The sequence below is a fragment of the Triturus cristatus genome, chromosome 2_1 (assembly GCF_964204655.1).
Source record: "Triturus cristatus chromosome 2_1, aTriCri1.1, whole genome shotgun sequence".
In the NCBI taxonomy this organism is placed as follows: domain Eukaryota; kingdom Metazoa; phylum Chordata; class Amphibia; order Caudata; family Salamandridae; genus Triturus; species Triturus cristatus.
In genome coordinates, this window is record NC_140581.1 from 495,231,602 (window position 1) to 495,256,600 (window position 24,999).

Below are 24,999 nucleotides of genomic sequence, written 5' to 3' on the forward strand. Positions count from 1 at the left end.
TCCCACTGCAGAGCCCGCATATGCCATCTGGCATGATCCACCAGCAGGAAGCAGGAGGCCATGAAGCCCAGCAGCTTGTCATTCATACCGCCGACAGAAGCCACCTAAGCACACGCAGGGGTACTGCTGAAGAACAAATCTCCCGATAGACACCTGGGGGAAATTCTAAGGAAAGGAATTTATAACTAACAGTCTCCATCTGAATCAAATAACAGTATGTGGACAAAATATGTGCTAATTATCCTTACATATGAATAAGTGTTGTAGCCACATACTGCTTAGCTGGGGAACTGCAATTAAAGTGAACATCCAGTCTATGATTTTCAGTGGGAGTAAAGTTTTGCTCTTGGCGGGTTTTCTCGTGTAACAAGTGTGTTCGCTGGTGTCGATTATTTTATTTAGTGCACACCACAAACAGAATTGCCTATGGTTGTTTGTTAACTTGACAGATAAGGGTACTGGGCAACTTCATGACAACATAATTTGCCTGGGCATCTGACTTTCGTTTCTTAATTTCTAGAGACAGAATATGTAAACATTAAATTATTCAGGCTAGCAATTCTGAGAATCTGAGCAGGAAACTACTTGTAGCAATTTGCAGATCTTGATGCATTTGAGTTAGATCAGTAGATAATAACACTTTCTCTTCTGTGAACCCCCAACGTAAAAATGTCTGGAATCCGAAGACCCTGAAATGAACGATTAATGCATGCCAAGGACTCAGGCCTGAGCAATTTCGATGACTTGAATCGCAAAACAATATACAAAAATATAGAACAGTGATAGAACATGCCGTACACAGAACCTTTTAGGCTATTAGCCTTAGCATTCCGCATCCTGTAGCCAGCTGCTACAAAGCGACGCATGAGTGTTAACAAGGGTCTCTGTAAATTGAATTCTAGCCTGATGTGCGCCTGGGCAGTTGAGGAGGGCAGGTTTAAAGTTTGCCCAATAAATGAGCCTGTGTGCAGTCCAGCCAGGGAGGCAGTTTCCTTGGGAGCACCAGCTGCCCATAAATAATAATACAAAGAAAACTGACTTAAATGACTTAGGGGCGATATCGAGGGCTTTTCCAAATGATTATAGAGCCTGCGAACTGCTACTGAAGCAGCCTTACTTCCTAAGCGTGCCCAGGGTGCATCGGGGACCCTTGATCAGCAAACCTCACTCCAGGAAAGCAGCAAGTGCTTTACTTCTCTACTGTCGTGCCCCCACACTAACCAGCTCTCCCGCTTGCATTGTTTTTGCTGAAAACAAGCACTGCCGATGTTGTGGTTATAAAGAAATCAAGTTCTTACCTAGGACTGGGTTTGTACAGATTGGCCTGCGTCTGCAATGAAAACCGGTGCAGCAGCGAATCAGATAAGGCACCACGAGGACCGACTAGCACTGGCTTCACAGGTTAATAATGCCACATCATTTTTTGTCGACAGCATCACAAACTAATTGCCAAAAAGCAAATTCTGTTTTGAAAAAATATAAATGAAACAATATATATCCATATGTTTCAGCAACTGAATAAGAGAGATTCCATCAAGGTAAACAAGGGAGCTCTGCGGGCTGCGTCAATGCACAAACATTTTTCAGATCACAACAAATACAGTCCGTATCAGAGCTTCACAGATGTGTTTTTCAAGGTCTGAAGTGACTAGATCTTTGACCTGGAATCATGTTTTCTGTTAACTTCAGAATAAAACGATCTTCTAAATCCGAATCGTTTTGAATATGTTTATTAACACACAGACATAAGATTATGCTGCATGTGATGTCGCAGGATGCTATCATAGCCTCTCCCATACCTCAGACCCTCGGGGGGGGCCGCTGCGATGTGGCTCGATTAGGAGAAGAAGCCCTCATGGTGTTTCATCGGTGACGTTGATTTGCCAGTGCTCCATACTCCGCTTCGTGGGCTGCATTGGCTGAAATAGCCCCATGGAATGAGGACCCCGCACACTGCGCTAGTCCTCTTCCTCCAAAGCGGAGAGCTCTTCCATACCAAGAGTCTCACTAGCCCAGCAGATTGTTATCGAACCTTCCCAGGAAGTATGTGACGCGCTAGCTCCATTCTGTTCAAGATAGCATTTCTTTCCCTGATAACTGCGGATGAGTTGAATCCAGCGGGGTTCAGCCCGCATCCGACGCGGTTTCTGGCCCTGCTGATGTGGGACTGCGTCCCTCCTCAGACCACGGATCACTGACCCGCTCAAGAGTGCCCGGTACCTCCCCGGCGCGAGGCTTCTCCAGGACGGGTTGTAAGCCGGCATTTCCTCCCATCCATCTTGTATGCCTACCAGAGGGTATCATTTAAGGGAGAAAACCGGTGTTTAGTTCAATATAACACGTTGTTTTTTTCATGAAGGAAAGCAGAAAAGTCACCATCTGTGAGCTAGCTTTTGTTGATGTGCCTCCTCCCTTATGTTCTTCAATAAGTGCTTCTCAGTAACATCTTTACCAGTGAATAGTGTGAGTGGCCGCAGGGTAGAAGGTCGATGTACACCTACGACCCATTTCAGATATGCTGTGGGTAAAAAAACACATAAGTCCACGGGCAAGAGGACTGATGCACTGCCAAATACAACGAATATGCTTCAATTACTTACCAGTAATTGCATCACTCCGAGTCCTCGCCCCTTGCTTCTATTTATTACACACGAGGCATTCCTTCCTCACCAGACACCCGTTAACACGCTATTGAAAACCTGAAATAAAAATACCCCACCCCCCATCCAACCTCCTGTAATACCACATAACCCGAAATCACACCAAGAAGGTTGACCTGGACTACCAGGGAGGGAGGGAGGGATGGATGGATGTAATGAAAAGAAGCAAGGGAAGAGGACTCAGAGTAATGCAATTACCGGTAAGTAATTGAAGCATTACCTCCTCGTTCCTCCCTCGCTTCCATTCATTTTACACATGAGACGTACAAAGCCAAACAGGACAACCGAATTGGAGATGCACAATAACATGTTTATTTGAATAACACGTACAACAAGGAAGCACCGCTATTCAGGTACCATAGTGGAAAGAATCCGGAAACCAAAAACCTCCGACCGGTCAACTTCATGGACCATCCGGTAATGAGAGGCAAAGGTCAGAGGGGAAGCCCAGGTGGCCCCTTGACAGATGTCAAAAATGGTAGCCCCCTGACCTCAGCACAAGAGGTCGCTATGGACCTAGTGGAGCGACCCAAAACCCCCAAGGGAGAAACCTGACCAGCAGGCTAGTAGGACAGAGAAATCAGAGTCCGAATCCACGACTCAAGGAAGAAGTGTAAGGACACCACCCCTTATTCACAGAACCAAAATTCACAAAAATGGAATCAGAGACACAAATGGAAGCCACACGAGCCATATAGATCAGGAGAGCCCTACTGACATCCAAAGAGTGCTGCCGCACCTCAAACTCCGAAGAAGTAGACTCAAAAAATGAGGGCAGGATCAATTCCTGGTCCCGATGGAACTCCGAATCAACCTTAGTATGAAAGGAAAGGACAGGCCGCAAAATGATCCTGTCATCAAAAACCCCACAGAAGGGATGCTTGAAAGACAAAGCACCTAGTTCACACAAACGTCGAGTGGAGGAAATAGCCACCAAAAGAGTCTTAAAAGATAACAAACGCAAATCCACAGAAACCAGAGGCTTAAAAGGGGGAGACATCAAGGACTCCAAAACCAAATTATACCTATTTTAGATGTCTCCCTGCTGGTTTTCTTGTTTGTCATTATGGTGGGGAAACGTGCATCCAAACACAAGCATGTGCTGTCCTCTTCGGACGATGATGAAGCCATTCCTGCTCGCCGGAGCAGGTCCAGGGGTTCGGCGGATTCTTCTGCCTTCCTCTCTGCTTCTGAGGTTCAGGCAATGCTTGAGGCTGCTGTGGCTCGTGCTCTGGGTGCCAGGGTTCCGCCCAAAAGAAAGGGATCTTGGTCTGCGGTGGGTCCGGTGGATTCGACCTCTGATGACTTCTCAGCATCTGAGACTAGCTGTGCGTAGAGAGGAAGTTCGGGACCTTCTGCAGGATGTCATATTATTTCAGATTTTCAAACATGTGGAACAGGTGTCTGGTGAGGCAGGAATTCATGTGTGTAATGAAGGGAAGTGAGGGAGGGACGAGGATGTAATGCTTTTATCACTTCGATGCCACTTCCTCCATACATTGGAAAGTCCCATGGAATCAATCCAATTTACGAGAAATGAGCTTCTAGATGTCGTTGCTGGATGTCCACGACATGTTTTGACTGTGCCATCAATGGTAGTGTTAAAGTCGTCCCCTATCACTAACACCTTAGTAATGGTGTCTGATACAAGTGTGCTTAATGTTTCTTGCCTAGAGTTGATGGGGGGCAATGACTTACTAGATATCAAGGGTGACCATCCAGATACCAGGAACCAGAACAAATCGTATTGTCAGTGTGTACTCCAGATACTGTTTTGGAAACATTGTGTAGCAGGATTTGCACATCCCCAGAATCTCTTGTAAATACCTTGAAATTATATTGAACCTGTATTTCCTTAGAAATGAAAACTCCGTGCCAAAGAAATCTGTATACTGCAGTATTCAAATGGTGGAGACGTGCCGCATGACTCACTGAAATGCTGCTTCCCGCTTTACCATATCATTAAGGCCATTAACATTCCAGGTAATCACTTTAAATGCCAGGTTCCTTATGTTTGTTGTTATGAGAGCTATAGTAGCGTAAAGCAAAATGGAGAAATGTCCAGTGTCCAGCCGCCACCCGCATCACCATGGTGGGCTCGAAGCCCATCAGATGGGCAGTTTCTCATAATAGATTGTTCACCAAGTGCATATAAACTGCCAACAAGGGATACTCTTATCCTACCCCGCCCCCCACAAATTCAACAATTCCTACACTTCATTCCCAGAAGAATCAGTCATCTGTACAAACAATGACATTTTGTTAAGGCCATATAACTTGGGACGCAAGGGAAATGCGGTAACCAAGTGACTCAATTTCCCCACCCACACCAGAATTAAAGTAAATAGCGCTAAAGTGAGCAAATAGCAATGATGTGGAAGTAAGTATTACTGGTTAATCTAGTGGGTATGACCTCGAGAGGTAGGTGTGTGTGTGTAACCTTCCCGATGCAGAATTCTAGGGTGGTGCCCTCAAGAAAGAAATGTTCCTAGCCAGAGCTTGCCTCCATCGACCCCCAACCCTCAGGCACTGTAAGCTAACAGTTAAACCCATAGATGAACAACCTGCCAAGATACAATGCCTCTCACAAGGCTGGATTAGGTAGAGTATCTAGGGATGCAGTCAGTGCCTCACATTCGTTGAGTCTGGATTCCCCACCAGTTTTGCTTCTGTTTGGTGGAGTGCACTTGATACCTCGTTACTCATGCAGGCTTGAGATGTGCTACGGTTGTGCAGTTGTCATTGCTGTTTTCCTTCAGGGTTGTACCCAGCTGTAGCAAGAGTGTATCTGGATTCTAGGGTCTTTCTTTCCTTGATACATATGCATGCCGCTTTCCTCTGCCTCTGCCACAAACAACTTTGCGTCTGAGATGCCTCAACAGGGACACATCCACCCGGATCTCGTCCATCCTCCCTTAAAGAGAGACACCAAAGTTTCCTTATTAGATTGAAGGATGGCCTCAGCCAAAGAGCCCTATGAATTCTCAGTCCACTGCTACTACTCCAGCGGGAGTGGTCATCTGGTTGCACAAGTAGGTGAATCAGGGACCTATAGAGAGTAGACCCAGCTCATATAGGTCAGGTAAGCTGGTGCGTCATGTTAGCAGCAGCTATATGTAGCAAAAGCGAAAACCAAGTGCCTCTCATCATTTCTTACACAGAGCAGGAAAAAGCGGTAGTTGCTGCATGTCCGCCTTGACACTAAGATGATTGTTCAAACCCTGCAGAAATTTGGGATTGTGTCAGGTTTGAAGTTTAACTGCTCAAAGTAATGCTTATTCTTCATGTAACCAAACGTTAGACACAGGGCTGTGGTATGATTAGATCTGAGAGTATTACCTTTCGCTATCTTAGGGGTTAAAGTGTTTCACACATAAACAGAGCCTGTTAGATGAGAACCTGGCCAAGGCTGTGTCAGCTCAATGGCCCCAGATAAAGTTCTTGAAGACTCTTCTTTCTATGAAGGTCAGAGTCACGCTTACTAGATGATCATGCTCACCTGCCTCCTGTACTGCTAAGGGAATCTCCCCTACTGCTCCCCAGCGGGTTGTTACGAGACTAAGGTCCGGATTTAGATATTGGTAGATTCGGACCCGCTGTCACCTTTGACGGTTTCACCGCCCGCCTACTTGGTTGTCCTCCCGATCTATTCAGATATTGGCGGTTCCATGGACAAAAGACCGTAAGAGTGCTGCTGACTCAGCCAAAAGTTTTCACCCGCATCAACAGGGTCATAAGCAGAGTTGGCCGTCTGCCGGAATCCAGCCATGATTACCGCTGGCTCAATCACGATGTGCCTTTCCTTTCGAGGAAATTGTTGTGGTGATACCTCCTACTTTGAGTTGGTGGATTCAAAGGAAATGAGGTAGACACTCACCTTTTTTTCTGTTTCCCACCTCCGTTTCCATCTTGAACCACATTGTCTATGTCTCTCCTTTGCTGCTACAACTTGACCACAACGCTAATGAACTCCGTTATCGCCGGAATCTAAGGTAAACTTGTTTTACACTTGTCTTACTATGAATCGTGTGTTGAAAACTGATTTAGTCTTGTTGCTTTTACATGCAATTTTTTTTCTAATGGGTATTGCATTAGTGTTAATTTTACAACTGATAAAGGTAAAATGAACACACTTGTATTGACACTTAAAAAAAGAAAGACGTGGTGCTTGTATGTGTTGTCTTTGTGGTGCCTGTGAGTGTGTATTCAATAGTGTGTGTTGTTTGTGTGCTATGCAATATGCAAAAAATGAACATAACACATTACCTACATATATTTTAGAAGCAATCACAACATTTATGTGTAGTGACACATTAATAAGTAGTACTTACCAGTTTCCACTCCACCAGAGACTCATTCCATCAGCAAACGGATGAGAGGACAACGGGAGCACAACAGGGACATCTAAATAGACTCAGCACAAAAATGCTGACCTGACAGCGACAGAGTACTGTTAGCCAGCAGAGGAGTCTGACGCGTCAACAAAGGTTCCCGCTTACACGACGGGAAACAGTCTGTTGATGCACACAGAGGTTCAGACAGCCCACCTCTAAATACGGTGGGTGGGATACCGTCAGCTTGGAGGAGTACTTGTAACCACCGCCACAGAGGGATGAAGGGAGTCCCGCCGAGATCTTAATCAGGCCCTTACACACAATGCTAGGACACTTTATTTTGAACTCAGGCCTACCGAGAGTCATGTTAGCTAAATTGAGATTTCTAGTTCTGCAGTGGGGATTGGAGTCTCTCAATTTTGAGCATTAGTACCTGGCTGCGTAGCAGCAGTGTACCTGCCACTCGCTGTTTTGCAGCTTCCAAATGAAATCAGTACCATGCAATCTCACCTGCAAGTAGACTTGTATACGAGCTCTTCCTCCTCTACTTGTGATCACATAAAGAAGCTTTATAATTATTAAACAGGTCACTCAGTATGCCCTCTGTGTTGCTCTGGTGGGTATTCCCAAACATTGAGGCCACCTCACTGCCAAGGAGCAATGCCACTGGGAAGAGGTGGGTCTCTCAACTATGGGTGAATTTTTCCAAGTTGCCCACTTGTCTGCATTTAAAACATTGGTTCTAGAGTACAACATTCACAGAGGGCAATTTCTAACACAGATCCTGGATAATACACTTCAAGAATTTTGAAATATATTAGAAGAAAATCCACAAACACACGCTCTAATATAAGCCAAGGCAGTGGCAGAAGATTGGTTAGCTGGCTAAGCGAAGCAACTCAGTCCCACACAGGAGCATGCCTACTGAATCTCAGAGAGCAATGGGAGGTGGACATAGGTCGAGCTCTTCATGACAAGGAGTCTGGACGGGAATTAGTTTATACATATGCAATCGTTGAAAATGCAAAAAACAGAAATGGCTCAGCACACAACTCAAATTCAGGTATAATGGACAGAAATATATGTCAAAGTCAATAAACAAACAAAAATGTAAAGTATCCCCAAGGATTCACGGTATACTTCAGTATCTGGATGCTGACATTTTCTTTATTTTGTTGTTCAAGTTATTCTGAATTAAAAGCACAGCATACAATTCATAGCCGACGCGGCGCGTTTCGTCCCAACGGGACTTCTTCAAGGCTCACAGAAAGTGCTTATACGGTCCAACGCGAGTCAATGTTTCCCTTATTCTTTCTGTAATTAGTATATTCAAAGGTCTAAAACCTTCATACAGACAAACACCTCTATATTTATGTGATGTGGAGGTGGAAGATTCAAGGTACGATAGCCTTGATCGTGATATACGGTCAGAATGCCACAGGGTCCGCGCTCAGCGTGTTTGAGAAAGTAGAGCTCTACATTCTTCCACCTCCACATCACATAAATATAGAGGTGTTTGTCTGTATGAAGGTTTTAGACCTTTGAATATACTAATTACAGAAAGAATTAGGGAAAACATTGACTCGCGTTGGACCGTATAAGCACTTTCTGTGAGCCTTGAAGAAGTCCCGTTGGGACGGAACGCGCCGCGTCGGCTATGAATTGTATGCTGTGCTTTTAATTCAGAATAACTTGAACAACAAAATAAAGAAAATGTCATCATCCAGATACTGAAGTCTACCGTGAATCCTTGGGGATACTTTACATTTTTGTTTGTTTATTGACTTTGACATATATTTCTGTCCATTATACCTGAATTTGAGTTGTGTGCTGAGCCATTTCTGGTTTTTGCATTTTCTTTGGGTGACACCAAATATTAGGGACGCAGGAAGGTCACGTCCCTGGCTCTTTGCACCACATTTTTGTTTATTTACATTATTGTATTCATCTGATTGGTTAAGGTTCTCTAGTGCCCTGATCTTCTCTTTGCTGTTCAGTATCACATATGCAATCATTTACTGCCCAATTCAAATACATATAATATAACTTGATGCACAGAGCCAACCTAACCATGATTAAAATCAACAGATTATTCCCCGGAGCAAGTCCCTGCCCTAAATGCCACATTCCGCAAGCCAGGTTCACGCATATGATGCAGGCCTGACCCTTCATAATGTGATATAGGAGTTCATGTAACTAACAAACTGCATGAGATAATGGGCATTGCTGGTCTATGTCACTTGGAGAGCTGCATTCTTGGGTTCTTCAAGCTCTCAAAAACACAAAGCAGAAACCAAATTCCTAGTACTAGCACAAAGGTCTATGACAATGAGATGGAAGGCTAATGATTCCATAACAGTCACTTTATGGCTTAGAGCTACCCTTGGATGAGCAGAAGCAGAAAATATGGCTCTAGATAGGAGAAGAGGCCAAAGAGTCAAGAAAACACTCCATAGCCAACCAGTGGTATGACATCTTGCACGCTGTGAGTAATGCAATATGAGGTGAGCTAAATCCCTGTGACTCCCCAGGCTATTATCCAGAGATTTGTAATACCTCAATTAATACTTTTATTTGCCACACATACTGGATTAATTAACTGTAACGGTATACACAAAAGAAAAAAGAACTAGTATTGTTGTATCCTTGTACCCAAGTATGTAAAAGACCTGTACTGGATCAACTCTGGGACCTACATGTGTGAGAATTAACGGAAATGTACACATTAACTTAAACATACACGTGCATATGCCGCCCTAATTAAGACAGTTCCTGCAATATACCAGCATTAAAGGTATATCACATGTTCTTCATTGTTTACAAAGAGATAAGGATCAATTTGTTGTTATTTTGTTTTACCAGGAATCAACTGTTTCTACACTCACTACCGCAATCTCCATTTACATGAATAAAACTTCCATCCAAGTCACGCTATTCTAGGCACCATAATCTGTATAAACCCAACACTACATACGCAGGCAATCCAATACCTTCTACTACTCCTACAAAGGAAGCCAAATGGATTCACACTGCACAGCATCCTGCAACATCACTTCCAGGCACCTCTCAAACGCTCACCTTCTTACAATAAGCTCTCAACTATTCTCCACACCCAAAACAGTCCCCTTTCTCACACTTTTTGGCACTGATCAGATAAACTCATATCAGGCACAACCTGCTGCACCATACAGCCCACGACACATACAATGCCAGATAAAGAGCAGTCTCTTTACTTCACTCTAACACGCAAACACATACCTACACTGAACATCCATACGCCAAGACTACACCCAAATCTAAACACACAATTACCTTTCGAACCACAGATTATGATGCAGATCAGCCGACACACATCCAAAGCCATCTGTCACATGACTTCACTCAACTAATGCACCCATCAACAACTCATCACTAAATCTAAAAAACACATCCAAGCACGTCTTTGCAGCTTCTAAGAACAAATTCCACACATGTCAATATTACCTTAGCACTCGCAGTCTACCTGTAACATATGGGTCAATGGTGCTACACCTCAACAAATGACGCACGCGAAACATGGCATACGCATCCCTGAACCACAGACACGGCCTTCTAGAACAGTCACAAACTATAACCACCTCTACCAGCAAACTGCACAGAATTTCCACGTAGAATCCTCACAAAATGAAAAACATGGTTAGCATGTCAGGAGACATGAATAAACTAATCAACTGCACCAGCACTGTGAAAACCAAAAGCCACAAGGTGCAAAACCAGAAGGAGCAATATCAAACTGAAAAGGCAGAACTCCAGTTTCTTTCCCTCATGCAGCACCCACTCAAAAATAGCCCTTAATAACCCTTAAACACCATCATGAACATTCCCCACCACCAATCATTTAAGACAGATACCTGATAAACATTCAGGAATTACAAACACAGAATTAGGCAGCTACAACAAAAAATAAATTAAAATAGCCCTGTATGAATTACACAACACCACACCTCAGTTCGCTTCCCACGCCGATATAAAAAAAAAATACAAAAAAAAAAAAAGCGGTCTGAATCTCCCAAATGAGCGCAAGCCAGACTCAGTATCATTCCTTCTCACAAATTACAGATCCTTTGGCAATCACAGAGACAGCATACGTGACTAACTCGACACAGCTTCTTTGCCAAGATATATTGATCAATGAATCAGGATTTGGCGAAGAACCGGACCCCAATTAAACTTGAAACCATAGCACACCCATAAAAGTTTCTCCACAGATGCACAAAAAGCATAGAAATAGAATCAAATGATGAATCATCTATACACCATTATACTCTTTCTCACACACATAAAACTATATAATTGACAGACCCCCATTCATTCAGAAACAACAGATAAAGCAGTAGCCAAACCAAAAGGCAACAGCTAATCGTCAAGTGCAGAGGCCGAAAGATTTTCTTTAGGTATGCGGTGTCAGTGCTGCCATGTGAGGGGTGCTGAAAACCGAGAGTTGTTGAATAACAAGGCTGCCTAGTCTTGATTTCACCTCCTGACTCTTCCAGCACCCTACACTTACTGGTTCTTAATCTCACTGTTGCAGGTTCTTTTAGCCATACTTTCTCTCTTTGTCTCGGTTTTTAAGTCTCGCCTGAGCCAGTGCATGCACCGCTCTGGTGAGACTTTTAGTATGTGGGCTTCGGAAAATGCATGTCTAAGAGAAATAGAGGCGCACTCCGAGGTTCAATATTGCTCTACGTTACTAATTTGAAACCAAGGGTGCTACACTACCTGTGTGTGTTGACATCACACACTCAATAAACTAGAAGACTTACAGGCTAGACCCTGATTGTAGTGAGCACTGTTCCTACTTAACAGTTGTTCTATAATGATAAACTTCACTTTTTTTTTTTTTAGTTTAAAAACATACTAAATCCCCCCCCCCCCAAAAAATAAAACTTTTTCCAGGAACTTATTATTGACCAATAAATCATAAGGCGTAATACAATTCTTACATTAATCAGTGTACTAATACACAACCATCTGGTAACACCATAAGATACTTTAACAGAACATATTCTTGAATCCTTGAATTTGAAAGAACATAATGTTGCACAGTACAATTTCCTAGTACAATATATCCCTGTGTAACAATTCCCATATTCATCTCTGCATAGCTTTCACGTGGCCCATAGAGGTCACAGGCCTGAAGCCCGATGCATTACGGGACTCGCTGGTCCCTTCCTCAGGGGCAACATTCTGTAATCAAAAGAATTGTCATCGTGTACGGAGAGTCACGTGTCCCACGAAACAAAGAAAGGGGAGAGGGAGCAACAGGAATCCACTATAGTCTATGTGAGTGAATGTACATGTAGATCACCTATCCATGTTATGTCGCCTAGTAAAGTCACGTCATGTCAATTGTGTTACATAACGACACCTTCATTATTGTTAGGCACGGGGAGATTAAGTGATTTGCCAAGAATTATTTACTGTACCAACAAAAACAGGCTCCACTGTCCTTCTCAGAAGTATCAATACTAAGAGGCGGGGACACAGCTGTGCTGCAGTAAAGGGATACGGTGCTTGCACTTCACAGTCCACCTATGCACAATGAGCGGTCACTTTCCTTCAATCAATGGCACCTGATCCATTGTCTCCTCCATAGCCACTGCACCCGGCACAAAGGTAATGTTGAATTATATTTCACTATTGGAGTTGCAGCCAATGACAACTGCTATGTGCACTCCAAATGTGGCTGATATTTCCCACAACTAAAACTTTATTGTCCTAGAGATTGGTTTTCAGTGCGAGTTAGGGTTTGCACGTCCCAGGGGTTTAGAATGATCACACAAATGTGGTGCTGAAGGTTCAATGACATCAGTGGTCTGGGGGATAGCACAAACAGGCCTTAGGTGTAACTATGTTAGGCCCTCATGCGACAAAGGAACCAGGAGGAAAAAGAGGCAGTTTTAGCAACTTGGGACCCATATCTGGGTTTGAATGCACCGGAGCACTGATTAAGGTGTTCAAATGCAATGGCACCTTACAAACACGCTGCCTGTTAAGCCCTGTGGACACTTTGAGATAAAGCCCGGGCTTGGGGCTTATCACCTCAGCGAGGAGCAAGTAAAAAAGGTAGCTTTCCATTGGACCTATTGAAGCTAATCAGCATATTGGAGCTACAGGAGCTAGCCAGCATATCCACCTAAAGTGTCTGATCGGTAAAAGGGCAGCTGCCCAAATCTTTCAGAGGAACAGGCTAAAGTGTTGGGAGCTGGGGCAAAATAGATTTTGTTTTGCCTTCAACATTTGTGTTAATTACTAGCTTTACTGTCAGTCGATTCAAGATTTCAGAGTGGATCCCATAATGTTCTTTAAAAAAAGACGAACCCCATTGCAGAGTTAGTAGTTCTAGTCGTTCAAGGGTTACAGATTATAAAACACAATAAAGCAGCATTTTTTGGGTGTTGGTAACCTTAAAGATTTCCTTGTAAAAGTACTTCTTGGTTGAGATAAGCAAAGCGTTGTACTGTCATCAGTGGACATGAAAGTGATTAACTTTTGGGTCCTAGCCATGCAATTTACAATTCAAACTCAATAAAAACAGAGATCATACCAATAATTGATTCGTAATAGGTAACTACCTAAGGTGCATAAAATATAACAAGCCATAGATATAGCAAACATTAGCCCCTCACTTAAATTGTAAAGACATTTCTAGCTGCAGTCCAAATTGGTACAGACAGCTTTTTACGAAAGTAGTTTTATGAAACTGGCCAGTTTATGAAAATTCAAGGTTTCTGAAGATTTGCAGTGCAAATTGAGAAGAGATTAACACAGACTGCCAGTTCCTAGTCAATGCTTCTTTCCTGGAGCACCACTGCAGCTTCTGAGTTATCTGAGAGCATATAAAAGATAAAGTTTGTGTGGACAAGAACGTCGATTTTTCACAGCCTGGTGGGCATAAAATCTGGACTTTATCAATGACATGGAGGCTAAGATTAATTATTTGATTTCTGCTATACTTACTATCTTTCAAGTTTAATTGTACTCAGTGCAGGCGGGAGAATGCGCCCCAGGTTTTCTGCTTTCGTGTCTTGAGGGGATCTTCGCATCCTCTACAATCTAGGTGGGTCTTTAATTATCCCAGGGGGTAGTTGATGGATCCCCTTTATAAAATGAGTCCTTGTTGAGCATGTGTATGGCGCTACAGAGCCATCTTCTGCTATCTTGAGCCATCTTCTGCTATCTTGAGCGGTCACCATGATTACCATGAAAATGTGCAAGGTCTCTGCTGAGTAGCCACACCCCTCCTTCCTAATCCTTCGGTGCAGCACGTCAAAGCAAGCCACCGCACCGATTGCCCCCGCAGAGCTCTTCGGCTTTACTATTCGGGGTGGCACTTATCAGAATAAGCGACTGCACCGATAGGTGGCAACAAGTCGAGGCATACTTCCTGCACTAAAGTACTTTCTCTCATCAGGGTAAAGTACCTTAGCGCCTGACTGCCCTTCAGGCATGTGCGTCGGCCGCCATGTTGCAAGATTGGGATACTTGTGAAACAGCCATTTTGTTGGTTTGGGCATCATTTGAATGACGGTTGTAAGGACTTTTGGCAGTTGTAGTTAGACTGAGATATATGCATTGCTTCTTGAGGAGAGTTGTTTCTTGGCCCAATCTAATTTAAGCTTTTAGCTATTTAAATACATGATACTATATTTTTACCAATCTTAATACTACTTAACAACGTTATAGTGTAGCACAGATGTCAGATGATCGATCAGTTAGAAGAAAGACTAGAAATTAGAGGGTATGGTAAATACAGCACTGGGAAAGTTGATGGATTTGCTAAATGACACCATCAACAAGAGATCTGAAGCACTTTCTAAGAAACAAAAAGGTTTCAAAAACAGCTGAACAATCAGGATGGGTAGGTAAGACCCAAAGGAAAAGAGCTTCAGGCGACGACCATAATAATAAAAGCAAGAAAGCAAAGGTAGCAGGGGAAAATCTGACACTTGATGCTGTTGATGACAGGATTAGTGCTTCTGGCACTGTGGATGGGCAAGATAAAGACCCGGATGTTCATGATAATGATGAGGCTTCAGAACCAGATATCAATCAATCAGAACCAGAAATCAATCTCCTTTACTCCTCAGAATTGGACTCCGACCATAATGTCAGGAAGAAAGGAACATTCTAAGGAGGGGTCTAAGGCCTCAGGGTCAAAGATGGGCATAGATGATCATTTGGGGGAATGAAATGTTCGACCCCCTTTCAATAAAACTCCCTCTATCCCCTTTTTTGGGCACCGTCACACCATGTAGTTGATTACATCTCCTTCTGGTTAAGAAGGGAGATACCTAAGGAGGTGAGATCTCGGCTGGGATTCTGATGCCCACGCCCTTCTCTTCCTGATAAGGTTGCTATGAACCCAGACTTGGATGCCAAAGTAGTGGTGTTTATTAATAAGCGCGAGAAAGACCAGAGGAGGGTCCTAGATAGAGGCTTGAAATCCTGGCAGGGCTGTCTGTTGGACTGGATTGGTCCCCTGACTAAGATTTTTAAATGGCAGAGGGTGCCTATCATAAGGAGATTCCAGTTGATGCCAAAGAATTACACCAGTGTGCCCAGAGAGCCATTGGCCTCTTGATTTTATCACAGGCATGGCTAAAAATATTGTAGTGTTTAGAATCATATAAAAGTCCCAAAAGGATTTCAAAAAGGTGTTTCAGGTCAGGATTATAGGTATGGCCGGGAGAATGAGAGGTTGGTTCCTCGACTGAAGACAACCTACATCAAGACCCTACTTGGGACGAGGTTCAGCCAGACATGCTTTGGATCCTACTAAGGTTTCTACCCCCAGAAACAATGGTTTCTTGGCTAGTCTTCCAGAGGAGATAGGAGACCAAGAGGAATATCAGCAGGTAAACGTTTTGATAGACCTTTCAAATGCCTCTATAAAGGTAGGAGGCAGGTTGGCCCAGTTTTGTGGGAACTGGAGGCTGGTGACAGAGGAGCTCTGTGTTTTAGAGACTGTCAAGGGATACAAACTGGAGTTTATAGATACCCCAGTTCAGACAAGGAAACCTTGGGAGATAAGATTCTCAGAGGCAGATTCAAAGTTGATGACACAAGAGCTAGAAGATGTATTGGCAAAAGAGGCCATTCAGGAGGTCACAGATGGTGGTCTAGGTTTCATCAGCAATATACTCCTGGTCGAGAAGAAAGACAAGGGTATGTGACCAATGATAATTCTAAAGGAATTGAATGAGTGGGTTGGATATCACCACTTCAAGATGGAGGAAATGAATGTGTTAGGGGAGGAAATGAATGTGTTAGGGGACGCGTGAAGGAGACTAACTAATGAGGTTAGATCTCCATAATGCGTATTTGACTGTACCGATTTGGCCACCTCGCCAGAGATATCTCCACTATCCTGACATAAAATCGTAGCTCAGCCCATCATAACTTCTGAGATGCAATTGTTCTTGTTCAGATAAAATTATTAAAAGCAGGACTCTTTGGATCAGTGATGCTCAAAGTACGGCCCGGGGACGCCTGCAGCCCTCCTGACCTTCACATGCAGCCCCAGAGTTACCAACAGCACTGGGCTGCTGTTTACTTCCGAGAGCACTAACATTTAGAAAGATGTTAAATGGGGAAGCTTTTATTTAAAAGCTAACTAAAGTAAAAGGAAAATAATGTAATAAAGTAGCCTGCAACATTTAACCACCCACAAAGCCCCACTCCCATCCTGCTAGCTTCAGTGCGGCCCTCGGGCTCACGAAAGACCATACTTTGCGGCCCCTCGGAAAATATTTGTGAGTATCAATGCTTTAGATCCTCAAGACCCCAACCTGGTTACATTGAGACTTAAGTACGATTATGAGAAACAATTATGGTGAACAGAGAAACAGGCTAGTGTAGGTTCAAGCACCCAGCAGTGGTAACTTTTTAAACAAGCTACATACCTGATCTTTGATTAGTTCCAATGCAGTTTCAGGCAGATCCAACTCATAGCATAATCTAATAAATAGGGGCCCAAATTTAAACTCGCCATACGTCCTACTTATGTTCTCTGAATGGTACCTAGGAAGTGAATCACAAAAAGATATGTAAACTATTTGCAGAGGGACAAAAGTCAAGCACACATAAAATGCATATTCAGGTTTATTACATATATATTGGATAAATAACGAGTAACCATGCAATATCGTACAATATATACCACTGAGGGGTTCTGGTGACATCATAATCCATAAGGGCAAAGACCAAGTGATTTGGAAATGTATGCAGAACCCTAAAATGGCAACACGTAAAAACAGGGGCATAACACAATAGTTTTCTTTTCAGATTTATTTGGGGGAGTTAGCTTGCAAAAGGCATTCTTTTTCAAATGGAGAAATGAATATTGTGAGATGTTGGACAACACTGCTCGGCCATAAAAAGATAAAACCATAATTAAGGTGTTGAGAGTGTACAATTGCAAAATAAAAACACCCTTTGATATACTGAAAAATGAATTGTGTCTGTAGAAGAGACTTTTTAAGCTGTTCTATGCTAAATGCAGCTGAAAAATAGCAATGATTGGAATTAGGATGTTCAAGTTTTCTTAACCATTCATAAATACAATTTTGCTTAAACAGACAACCGTAAAGATGTGCAGAGTTGCCATGAAGATAAAACTCATTCCACAGGAACCAGTGAAATATTTTTCATACTTCATAGGTCCTGCATCTGCAATTTCACTTTCTGCAATAAAAGCACACACACATGACATATCTCTTGAAGCAAAGCGATCGTGGACGCGGCGTGCTCTAACTGCTGGTGCAGTCATTTGGGCTATGACCACAATCCCCAAAATACTGCAGAAACTAAAAATGATGACGCTCCACTCCTGGGGGCTGCGTTTACAAATGTATTTGATAAATCAACAGCATTCCACCAGAGGCCACCAATGCGTTTCGTCTATATATCTGTCTTCACGATTTTAGTTTGTGCTTTCATATCTTTTTAACATTGATAGGCATTCTGGAACTTGTGGTCCGTCCAATTAATATTGTACCTGAAAGCAATTACTGGATTTGCAGTTATTGGTAAACTATACAGCAAAAACACAACTCATACAGGCTATTATTCGTCTTACATCTCAAAGGAGTGCATTAATAATCCTTGGTGTTCTGAACAGTTCATGCTACAACACTCCTGGCAGTTGCTTGATCTCTCAGAGTTTGTATTTCGACAATACGTGCTTTGTCCTCAATTATTTCAACAACAATGCTTCCATTCACAAATACTTCTCAGTTCCCTGTCTCTTTTGTTGGTGATTACAAGTGCTAATATACCTAAATTGCCACGCAAATCCCCAGGATTCAGATCTGCTGAATAATACATCAGTTGAAAGGTAGCAGCAATATGAAGGGTAAATTAATCCAGGACATATGCTCACTGTCTCCCATGAGGAGATCCCTGGTGGTAGGCTTCCAGTGTGTAGTTCACATGCGACGATTAGTATCGATTATTTGTCTCTGCAGATATTTCGGGGGTAGTGGTCATATCCCACCGACTGCACCAGCAGTTAGAGCGCACCGCTTTTCAACCGCATTGTTTGTTGGATTTATGTGGTGTTTGCGCCCGGCATGAGAGGAGCTTTTGAGATTCAATCTGGTGCAGTGCCAAACAAGAGATACTAATTGTCACGTGTGTACTACACACTGGAGGACTACCACAGCCCGGAAAGGCATGGGCTTCCACTTTGTCTTGGGAACCTCTGCAACTGGTAAAATGTCAACAGCAATCTCCCCGAGAATTTGCCGGCGCGTTTCCTGTGCCGGTTCTCTATGGACATTGTTTGCCTTGCACGTCGGAACATGGGAGGATTCCGGTGAGCTATTTTTCATCACCAAACACATCGCGCATTTCGCACTCACCTCATTCTCTTCCTGCTGCTCTCTTCTGCATCGGAGCGTCCTCCATTTTAGGAATGCACGCGTCTCCTCAGAAGTGTTCTGCGTAGCGGTGGACTTCCCGGCTGACACACTGGAGCCTCTGTTAACCCCCTCATGGCTTCCTGCATGTCTTTTAAAGTGACATACAAACATTTTCTTCTACCATGAGAGTATATCTTATGCTGTATGTTTATCCTGACTGGACTTGTTTTTTTTTTCTACCTCACATGCTTCCTTTCATGAGGCCTTCTCAGTTAACTATTTCAAGGTTTTGAATGCTGTTCATTTCAAGGAATTTCTGCTCTTCTACGATATATTATGACTGCATTTCCTCTTTATGGCCACGAGCTTCACTTTTTAGCTTGAATTTTCTCACAGCCATACCACCTTTTTCCTATACGCTTTTCTTACCTGGATGCAGCTGTTGCCTGATCTAATATGCCTCATTACTTAATCTGCACTTATATAACCAGGTCAATTCTTCAACTGTCAATATACTGAATGTTTTATAATCACCTAGTTATTCTATGATTTGACATGACTGGAGTCTTTCTCTTCGCCTTCCTCTTGCATAATACATTGTCATTTTTGATTCTCTACCAAATGGTCAACATGTTACCTTTTTCAAGGTCTGGGACTCTATAATTTGTTGGAATTTATGCGCCAATGTGCTTCTTCTCTTTTTAAACCACGGCTGGTCAAACCATTGGTTGTTTCTTCAGGAACATTTTAATACCACGGTTCTCACGAGGCCTGTGCATCGTTTATGCTACCCACTGGTAGATAGCTCTTTATGGGTAAATTGCGCAAGCCGAAATTTGTTTTTGTTCCATCACGACAAAGACCATTGGTAACTTCCCCAGCTGTGTTATCACCAGTCTCCTCTTCTACTACATTGCAGAGTGCTGGAGTAACTCCTAAACGTAGCTCCTCATCTTCACAGGCCGCCTCAAGCAAAGCATCTCCTTCCACCTCCTCAACTAAACGCTTGAAACACGATCCTCCATCTCCTGATAAACCTTCATCCTCCATATCTATGGAGCTACTATTGGAGGAGATACGTGCTTTACATCAGTTTGTGGAGGAAACCAACAATAAGATGCAATTGTTGGAGGGAAAATGGTCTACAATGGAAAACAGAGTGACTTCATTGGAATCCCAGATACCTCAGGTACAGGATAACTCCCAGCAAATCTCTTCCTTAGAGAAAACAGTCCGCAGCCTTCAACAACACACTGAAGATTTAGAAAACAGAAATAGGAGGAACAACCTTCGTATTTATGGTTTGCCTGAGTCTCTTGAGGGCAATGATCCCGTTTCTTTCTTCTCCTCCTTTCTGCCGAAGCTCCTGGATATGCCTCCTACTACTTCACTTAGCATTCAAAGAGCTCATAGGCTCGGCCCTCGTCCACCTCTCTCAACAACTTCAGTTAAACCACGTGGTGTCATTATCCTCTTTTTGAAATTCACCGATCTACTCTCAGTTCTCTCTGCAGCTAGAACTAAAAAACAAATTACTTGGCTTGGTCAGAAGGTGTTTTTGTCTCAAGATGTTTCCAACCCCACAGCTTCCAGAAGAAAGGAATTCCTGAATCTTCGTCCTCCTCTACGAGCTATTGGCGCTAGACACGGTTTGTTTCATCCCTGTATCTTCAAAGTGACATTCCAAAACCAAACTTGGACTTTTCAAGATCCTGCAGAACTTAAGAATTTTATTCATATTCACACCACTAATGTTATGGATACTATTAATTCTTCAAGTGGTTCTTCACATGGTTGACTGATTAATTTCCTTTCCTGCATAAGCTTCTGTGATTGTTCTCTCCATTGGCTCTGTCTCTTTCTTGATGTCTCTTCATTGGCACTGTTAGTTAAGTAGTTGCTTTGTTCTCTGATGTTTTTCTCTTCTTTCTCATGTTTACCATGTTGCTGGTTATATTCTAGTCAGTTATATATATCTCTATACATTATATCAACGTTAAGTGTCTCTTTGTTTTATTCATACAGATGTATTTATGTCTCTTCATCCCATATGGTCCCTCTCCTACTTCCCTCAAGTCCTGATGCGGTTGGACTCCCCACGTTGGGTGGTTCATTTTGTCCTGCGTTGTCCCTGCCCCATTGTCTGTTCTTTCTCCCCTCAGGTATGTTATTTTCAGTCATCCTTTTTTGGATATGTACTGTCTCCTCTTTTTCCTTGTCTCTCTTTCTTTTTCCCTTTTTTCCTCCCTTTTATTTCTCCTCTAATTGTTCTATTCTCCTTTCTTCTCATCCGTGCTCGGCTTACCTTATTATTTGTATGACTCCATCACCTGTTTCTCTACATTTTCCTTCTCTCCTCTTCATTTTTTCCTCTTCTTTCATGATCTTTTTTCTCTTATATCCATTGTTATTCTCTATGATGTTCCTAGTACTGTAAATGTTGTTCTTGTCAGAATTTTAATGTTTTTGCATTCAGAGTTATCTCCTGGAATGTAAAGGGTTTGATCAATCCTATTAAAAGAGAGAGAATCCTTTCCCACCTCGCTTCTTATAATCCGGATATAGTCCTCTTGCAGGAGACCCACCTCACAGAAACTGAGTCACTTAAATTAAGAAGAAGCTGGGTGGGAACGGTCTTATTCTCTCCATCTACTAATGAAAAAAATGGAGTTGTCATTTTATGTCATAAGAAATTAAAATGTAAAGTGCTATCGCAAGAAAATGATGCTGATGGTAGATGGATTTTAGCTAAACTGTCAATTAATTCTGTTCCTTTAACTGTTTTTAATATTTATGGTCCTACACATCCTGATTGTTCTTTTTGGCCTTTGATCACTCAAAAATGTATTCAACTTCGAGACGATTAGTTTATCCTGGGAGGAAACTGCAACCAAATAGTAGACCCTTTTTTGGATCGTAAATCTACAGTTCGCTTTATTCCAAGCAAGACTCACAAGCACTTCCTTGATACTATTTCTCAATCACATCTCATTGATTCTTGGCGACTTTCTCATCCCGACACTCTTGACTACTCCTTTTTCTCTCCCCCTCATTCATCCCTTTCTCGTCTAGACTACATCTTTCTTTGTCAATCTTTGTCTCAAAACTTACTGTCTTCATCTATTTAACCTATAGTTATCTCGGACCACGCTCCGATTGTAACAGTACTTGACTTATTCCATCCACATCCAAGATCTACCCGATGGCGTTTCAATAATTCCCTTCTAACTGATCCCCTGTTTCCCTCCTCTTTTCGCACCTTCGCTAATGAATTCTTTCTCCTAAATTGTGATTCTAGTACTTCTCCCCCATATTATCTGGGATTCCTTTAAAGCTACTGCACGAGGTTTCATTATAGATTTTGTTTCTAAGAAAAAGAAACGCTTTCTTCAGAAACGGAAAACTATATTAGCTCAAATTAAACTTTTGGAACACAAATTTTACACAGCATCACAAACTTCCATTTCACCAGAATTGATACGAGCTAAGCTGGAGTTTAACAAAACCTCGACTGATAATGCTTCTTCAATACTCCTTTGCAGTAGTGCTCGCTTTTATGGTGGTCGTAATAAAGCAAGGAAACTTCTAGCGAATTATCTTAAAACACGCAAAGAACGTAGTTTTATTGATTCGATTTATTCCTCTGATAATTCCCTTCTTCATAAAGATCAAGCAATACTCAATGAATTTAAACATTTTTATCAAAACCTTTACACATCAGAATCTCCCCCCACTCCTTCTCTTATTCAGACTTATCGTGACAAAATCCCTCCTCCTTCTTCCCATTTAAATCTCCTTGATCTCGAAAATGACCTTTCCCTTACTGAACTTTCCAAAGCTTTAAATACCCTTCCTAAGGGTAAATCACCCGGTCCAGACGGTTTCTCAGTTGAATTTTATTTGTACTTTTCTGATTTGTTATTCCCTAAACTTTTGACACTTTTTAACTCATTTTTTTCATCTGGTAAGACAGAAGGTACTTTTCAAGAGGCAACCATCTGCCTCATTCCCAAAGACGGTCGGGATCCTAAATTTTGCAAAAACTATCGCCCGATCTCTTTAGTTAACGTTGATTATAAATTATTTGCTAAACTGCTTACTTTACGTTTAGATCCTATCATGCCCCATCTTATTGGGAAGGAGCAATGTGGTTTTGTCAAGGGTAGATTAACTTCCGACAATTCTCGTCTTTTTCTCAATGTTTTAAATAAAGTCTCTTCCCTCTCTATTCCCCTAGCTGCTATCTCTGTTGATGCAGAGAAAGCTTTCGATAGAGTTGATTGGTCCTTTCTGTTTGCATCATTATGCTGGCATGGTTTTGGTCCTAAATTTGTATCACTTATTTCTTTATTATAATCTGCTACCAAAGCCTCGGTTCTTGTTAATGGCCGCGTCTCATCTTCCTTTCCTCTCCAACGCGGCGTTCGTCAAGGTTGTCCCTTATCCCCTCTTCTCTTCGTTTTAGCTCTTGAACCCTTTTTGACTTCTATCCGTAACAATGATTCTATTTCCGGTTTTCCTTATGGTGATCACCAATTGAAACTTTCTGCTTATGCGGACGACATCCTTTTATTTATCTCTGCTCCCGAGTTTTCTATTCCTCCTTTACTTCTCGAATTTAATTCTTTTTCGCAGGTTTCTGGCTACAAGATTAACTCTGACAAGACTGAAATCCTCCCTCTATTGAAATACGGTCTTCCCCATTTCTTCTCTTCCACTGGTTTTGCCTGGAATAGTTAAAAAATAAAGTACCTAGGCATTTCGTTCTCCAATTCTATCACCTCTTCTATTAAACTGAATATGTCTGCTGCCCTTTCTCGAATTGAGAAACTATTCACCTCTTGGAATCCCCTTTTTCTTTCCTGGTGGGGCCGGCTGGATTCGATTAAGATGATAATCGCCCCAATTTTAATTTATATTCTCTCCATGCTCCCCGTTCAGATCACCTCTATTTACATTAAACTTATTCATCGTGTCTCTCTAGATTCCTTTGGAAGAATAAAAAATCCAGAATAGCCCTATCTTCTCTTCGGAAATCAAAATCTAATGGCGGTGTGAATTTCCCAGATTTTCGTCTTTATCATAAATCCTTCTCTTTATGACCGGCCTCACGATGGCTCACGTCGGATCTTTCCTCCTTTCCCCCTCTTTGGCTCTACATTAAACAAACCTTATTATTACCCTTTTCCTTCAAAGAAGTTATATGTTTTTCTGCAAAAAATTCTCATACTTCCCTCCCCTTGTTTCGACATACTTGTCTCCTCCTGAAACCTTTAGTTCATCCCTCTAGCATTTCCCATGCATCTTTCTTAGACTCTCCTATTTGGCATAATTCCCTTATCCTACTTAACAACAGACCCATTTTTTGGAACGCTTGGAGGCCAAAAGGTATTTTATGGGTTAATCAGTTTTTTGATGGCGTTTCACCTTGCTCCTTTCCTCAATTTCAATCCTTGTTTCACTGTCCTCGTTCCTTCTTACAGAGATTTACCACTCTTATGGCACATATTCCTCAATCTTCTTTATCTGATATCCAAAACCCCCTTCTAAATATACTTTTTACTATCCACAAAGGCTCTCTTATATACAAAAAGTTTTCTGCCCCTATTCCTGATCGCACTAAGTCCAAATTGGAACTTTTCTTGGGAATCGGATCTTGGATGTCACTGGCCTACTACTTTCTGGGATAAACTGTGGTCCAGATCTTTAAAAATTTCTCGCTCTGCTTCTCTTTCCCAATCTCTGTTTTTCCTTTATCATAGGCTTTATCTCTCCCCTGCCTCCCTTGCTAATTTTTCTTCCTCGGCTGACTCTGACTGTTGGACCTGTGGTTCGTCTACTGCGGACCTTTTTCATCCATCTCCTCTTTCTCTGTCCTTCAGTCTCCAAATTTTGGGAGAAAGTTTGGGCTTACATTTCTCGTTTGTTTACAATCTCCATTCCTTATTCTATACCTCTTCTCTTTGCTGGAAGTCTTTCCGATTCTTTAGATCTCCTTCCACATGATCATGGTCTTTTTGACCTCATGCTTGCTTTGGCTTTTCAACACATTTCCTTTAATTGGAAAAGTCTTGACAAACTGTCCATACAGCATTGGTGGAA

The 24,999-nt window shown here is 42.3% G+C and overlaps 1 protein-coding gene across 1 annotated transcript in view; it reads right to left on the reverse strand.

Annotated features, from left to right (window-relative positions):
• Positions 1-24,999, reverse strand: part of PTCD2 (pentatricopeptide repeat domain 2) — a 280,197-nt gene that overhangs the window by 129,958 nt on the left and 125,240 nt on the right. The window contains exon 4 of the mRNA XM_085632353.1: positions 16,939-17,056. Within this exon, the coding sequence (XP_085488479.1) occupies positions 16,939-17,056 (118 nt within the window). The remainder of the gene's footprint in view (positions 1-16,938; positions 17,057-24,999) is intronic.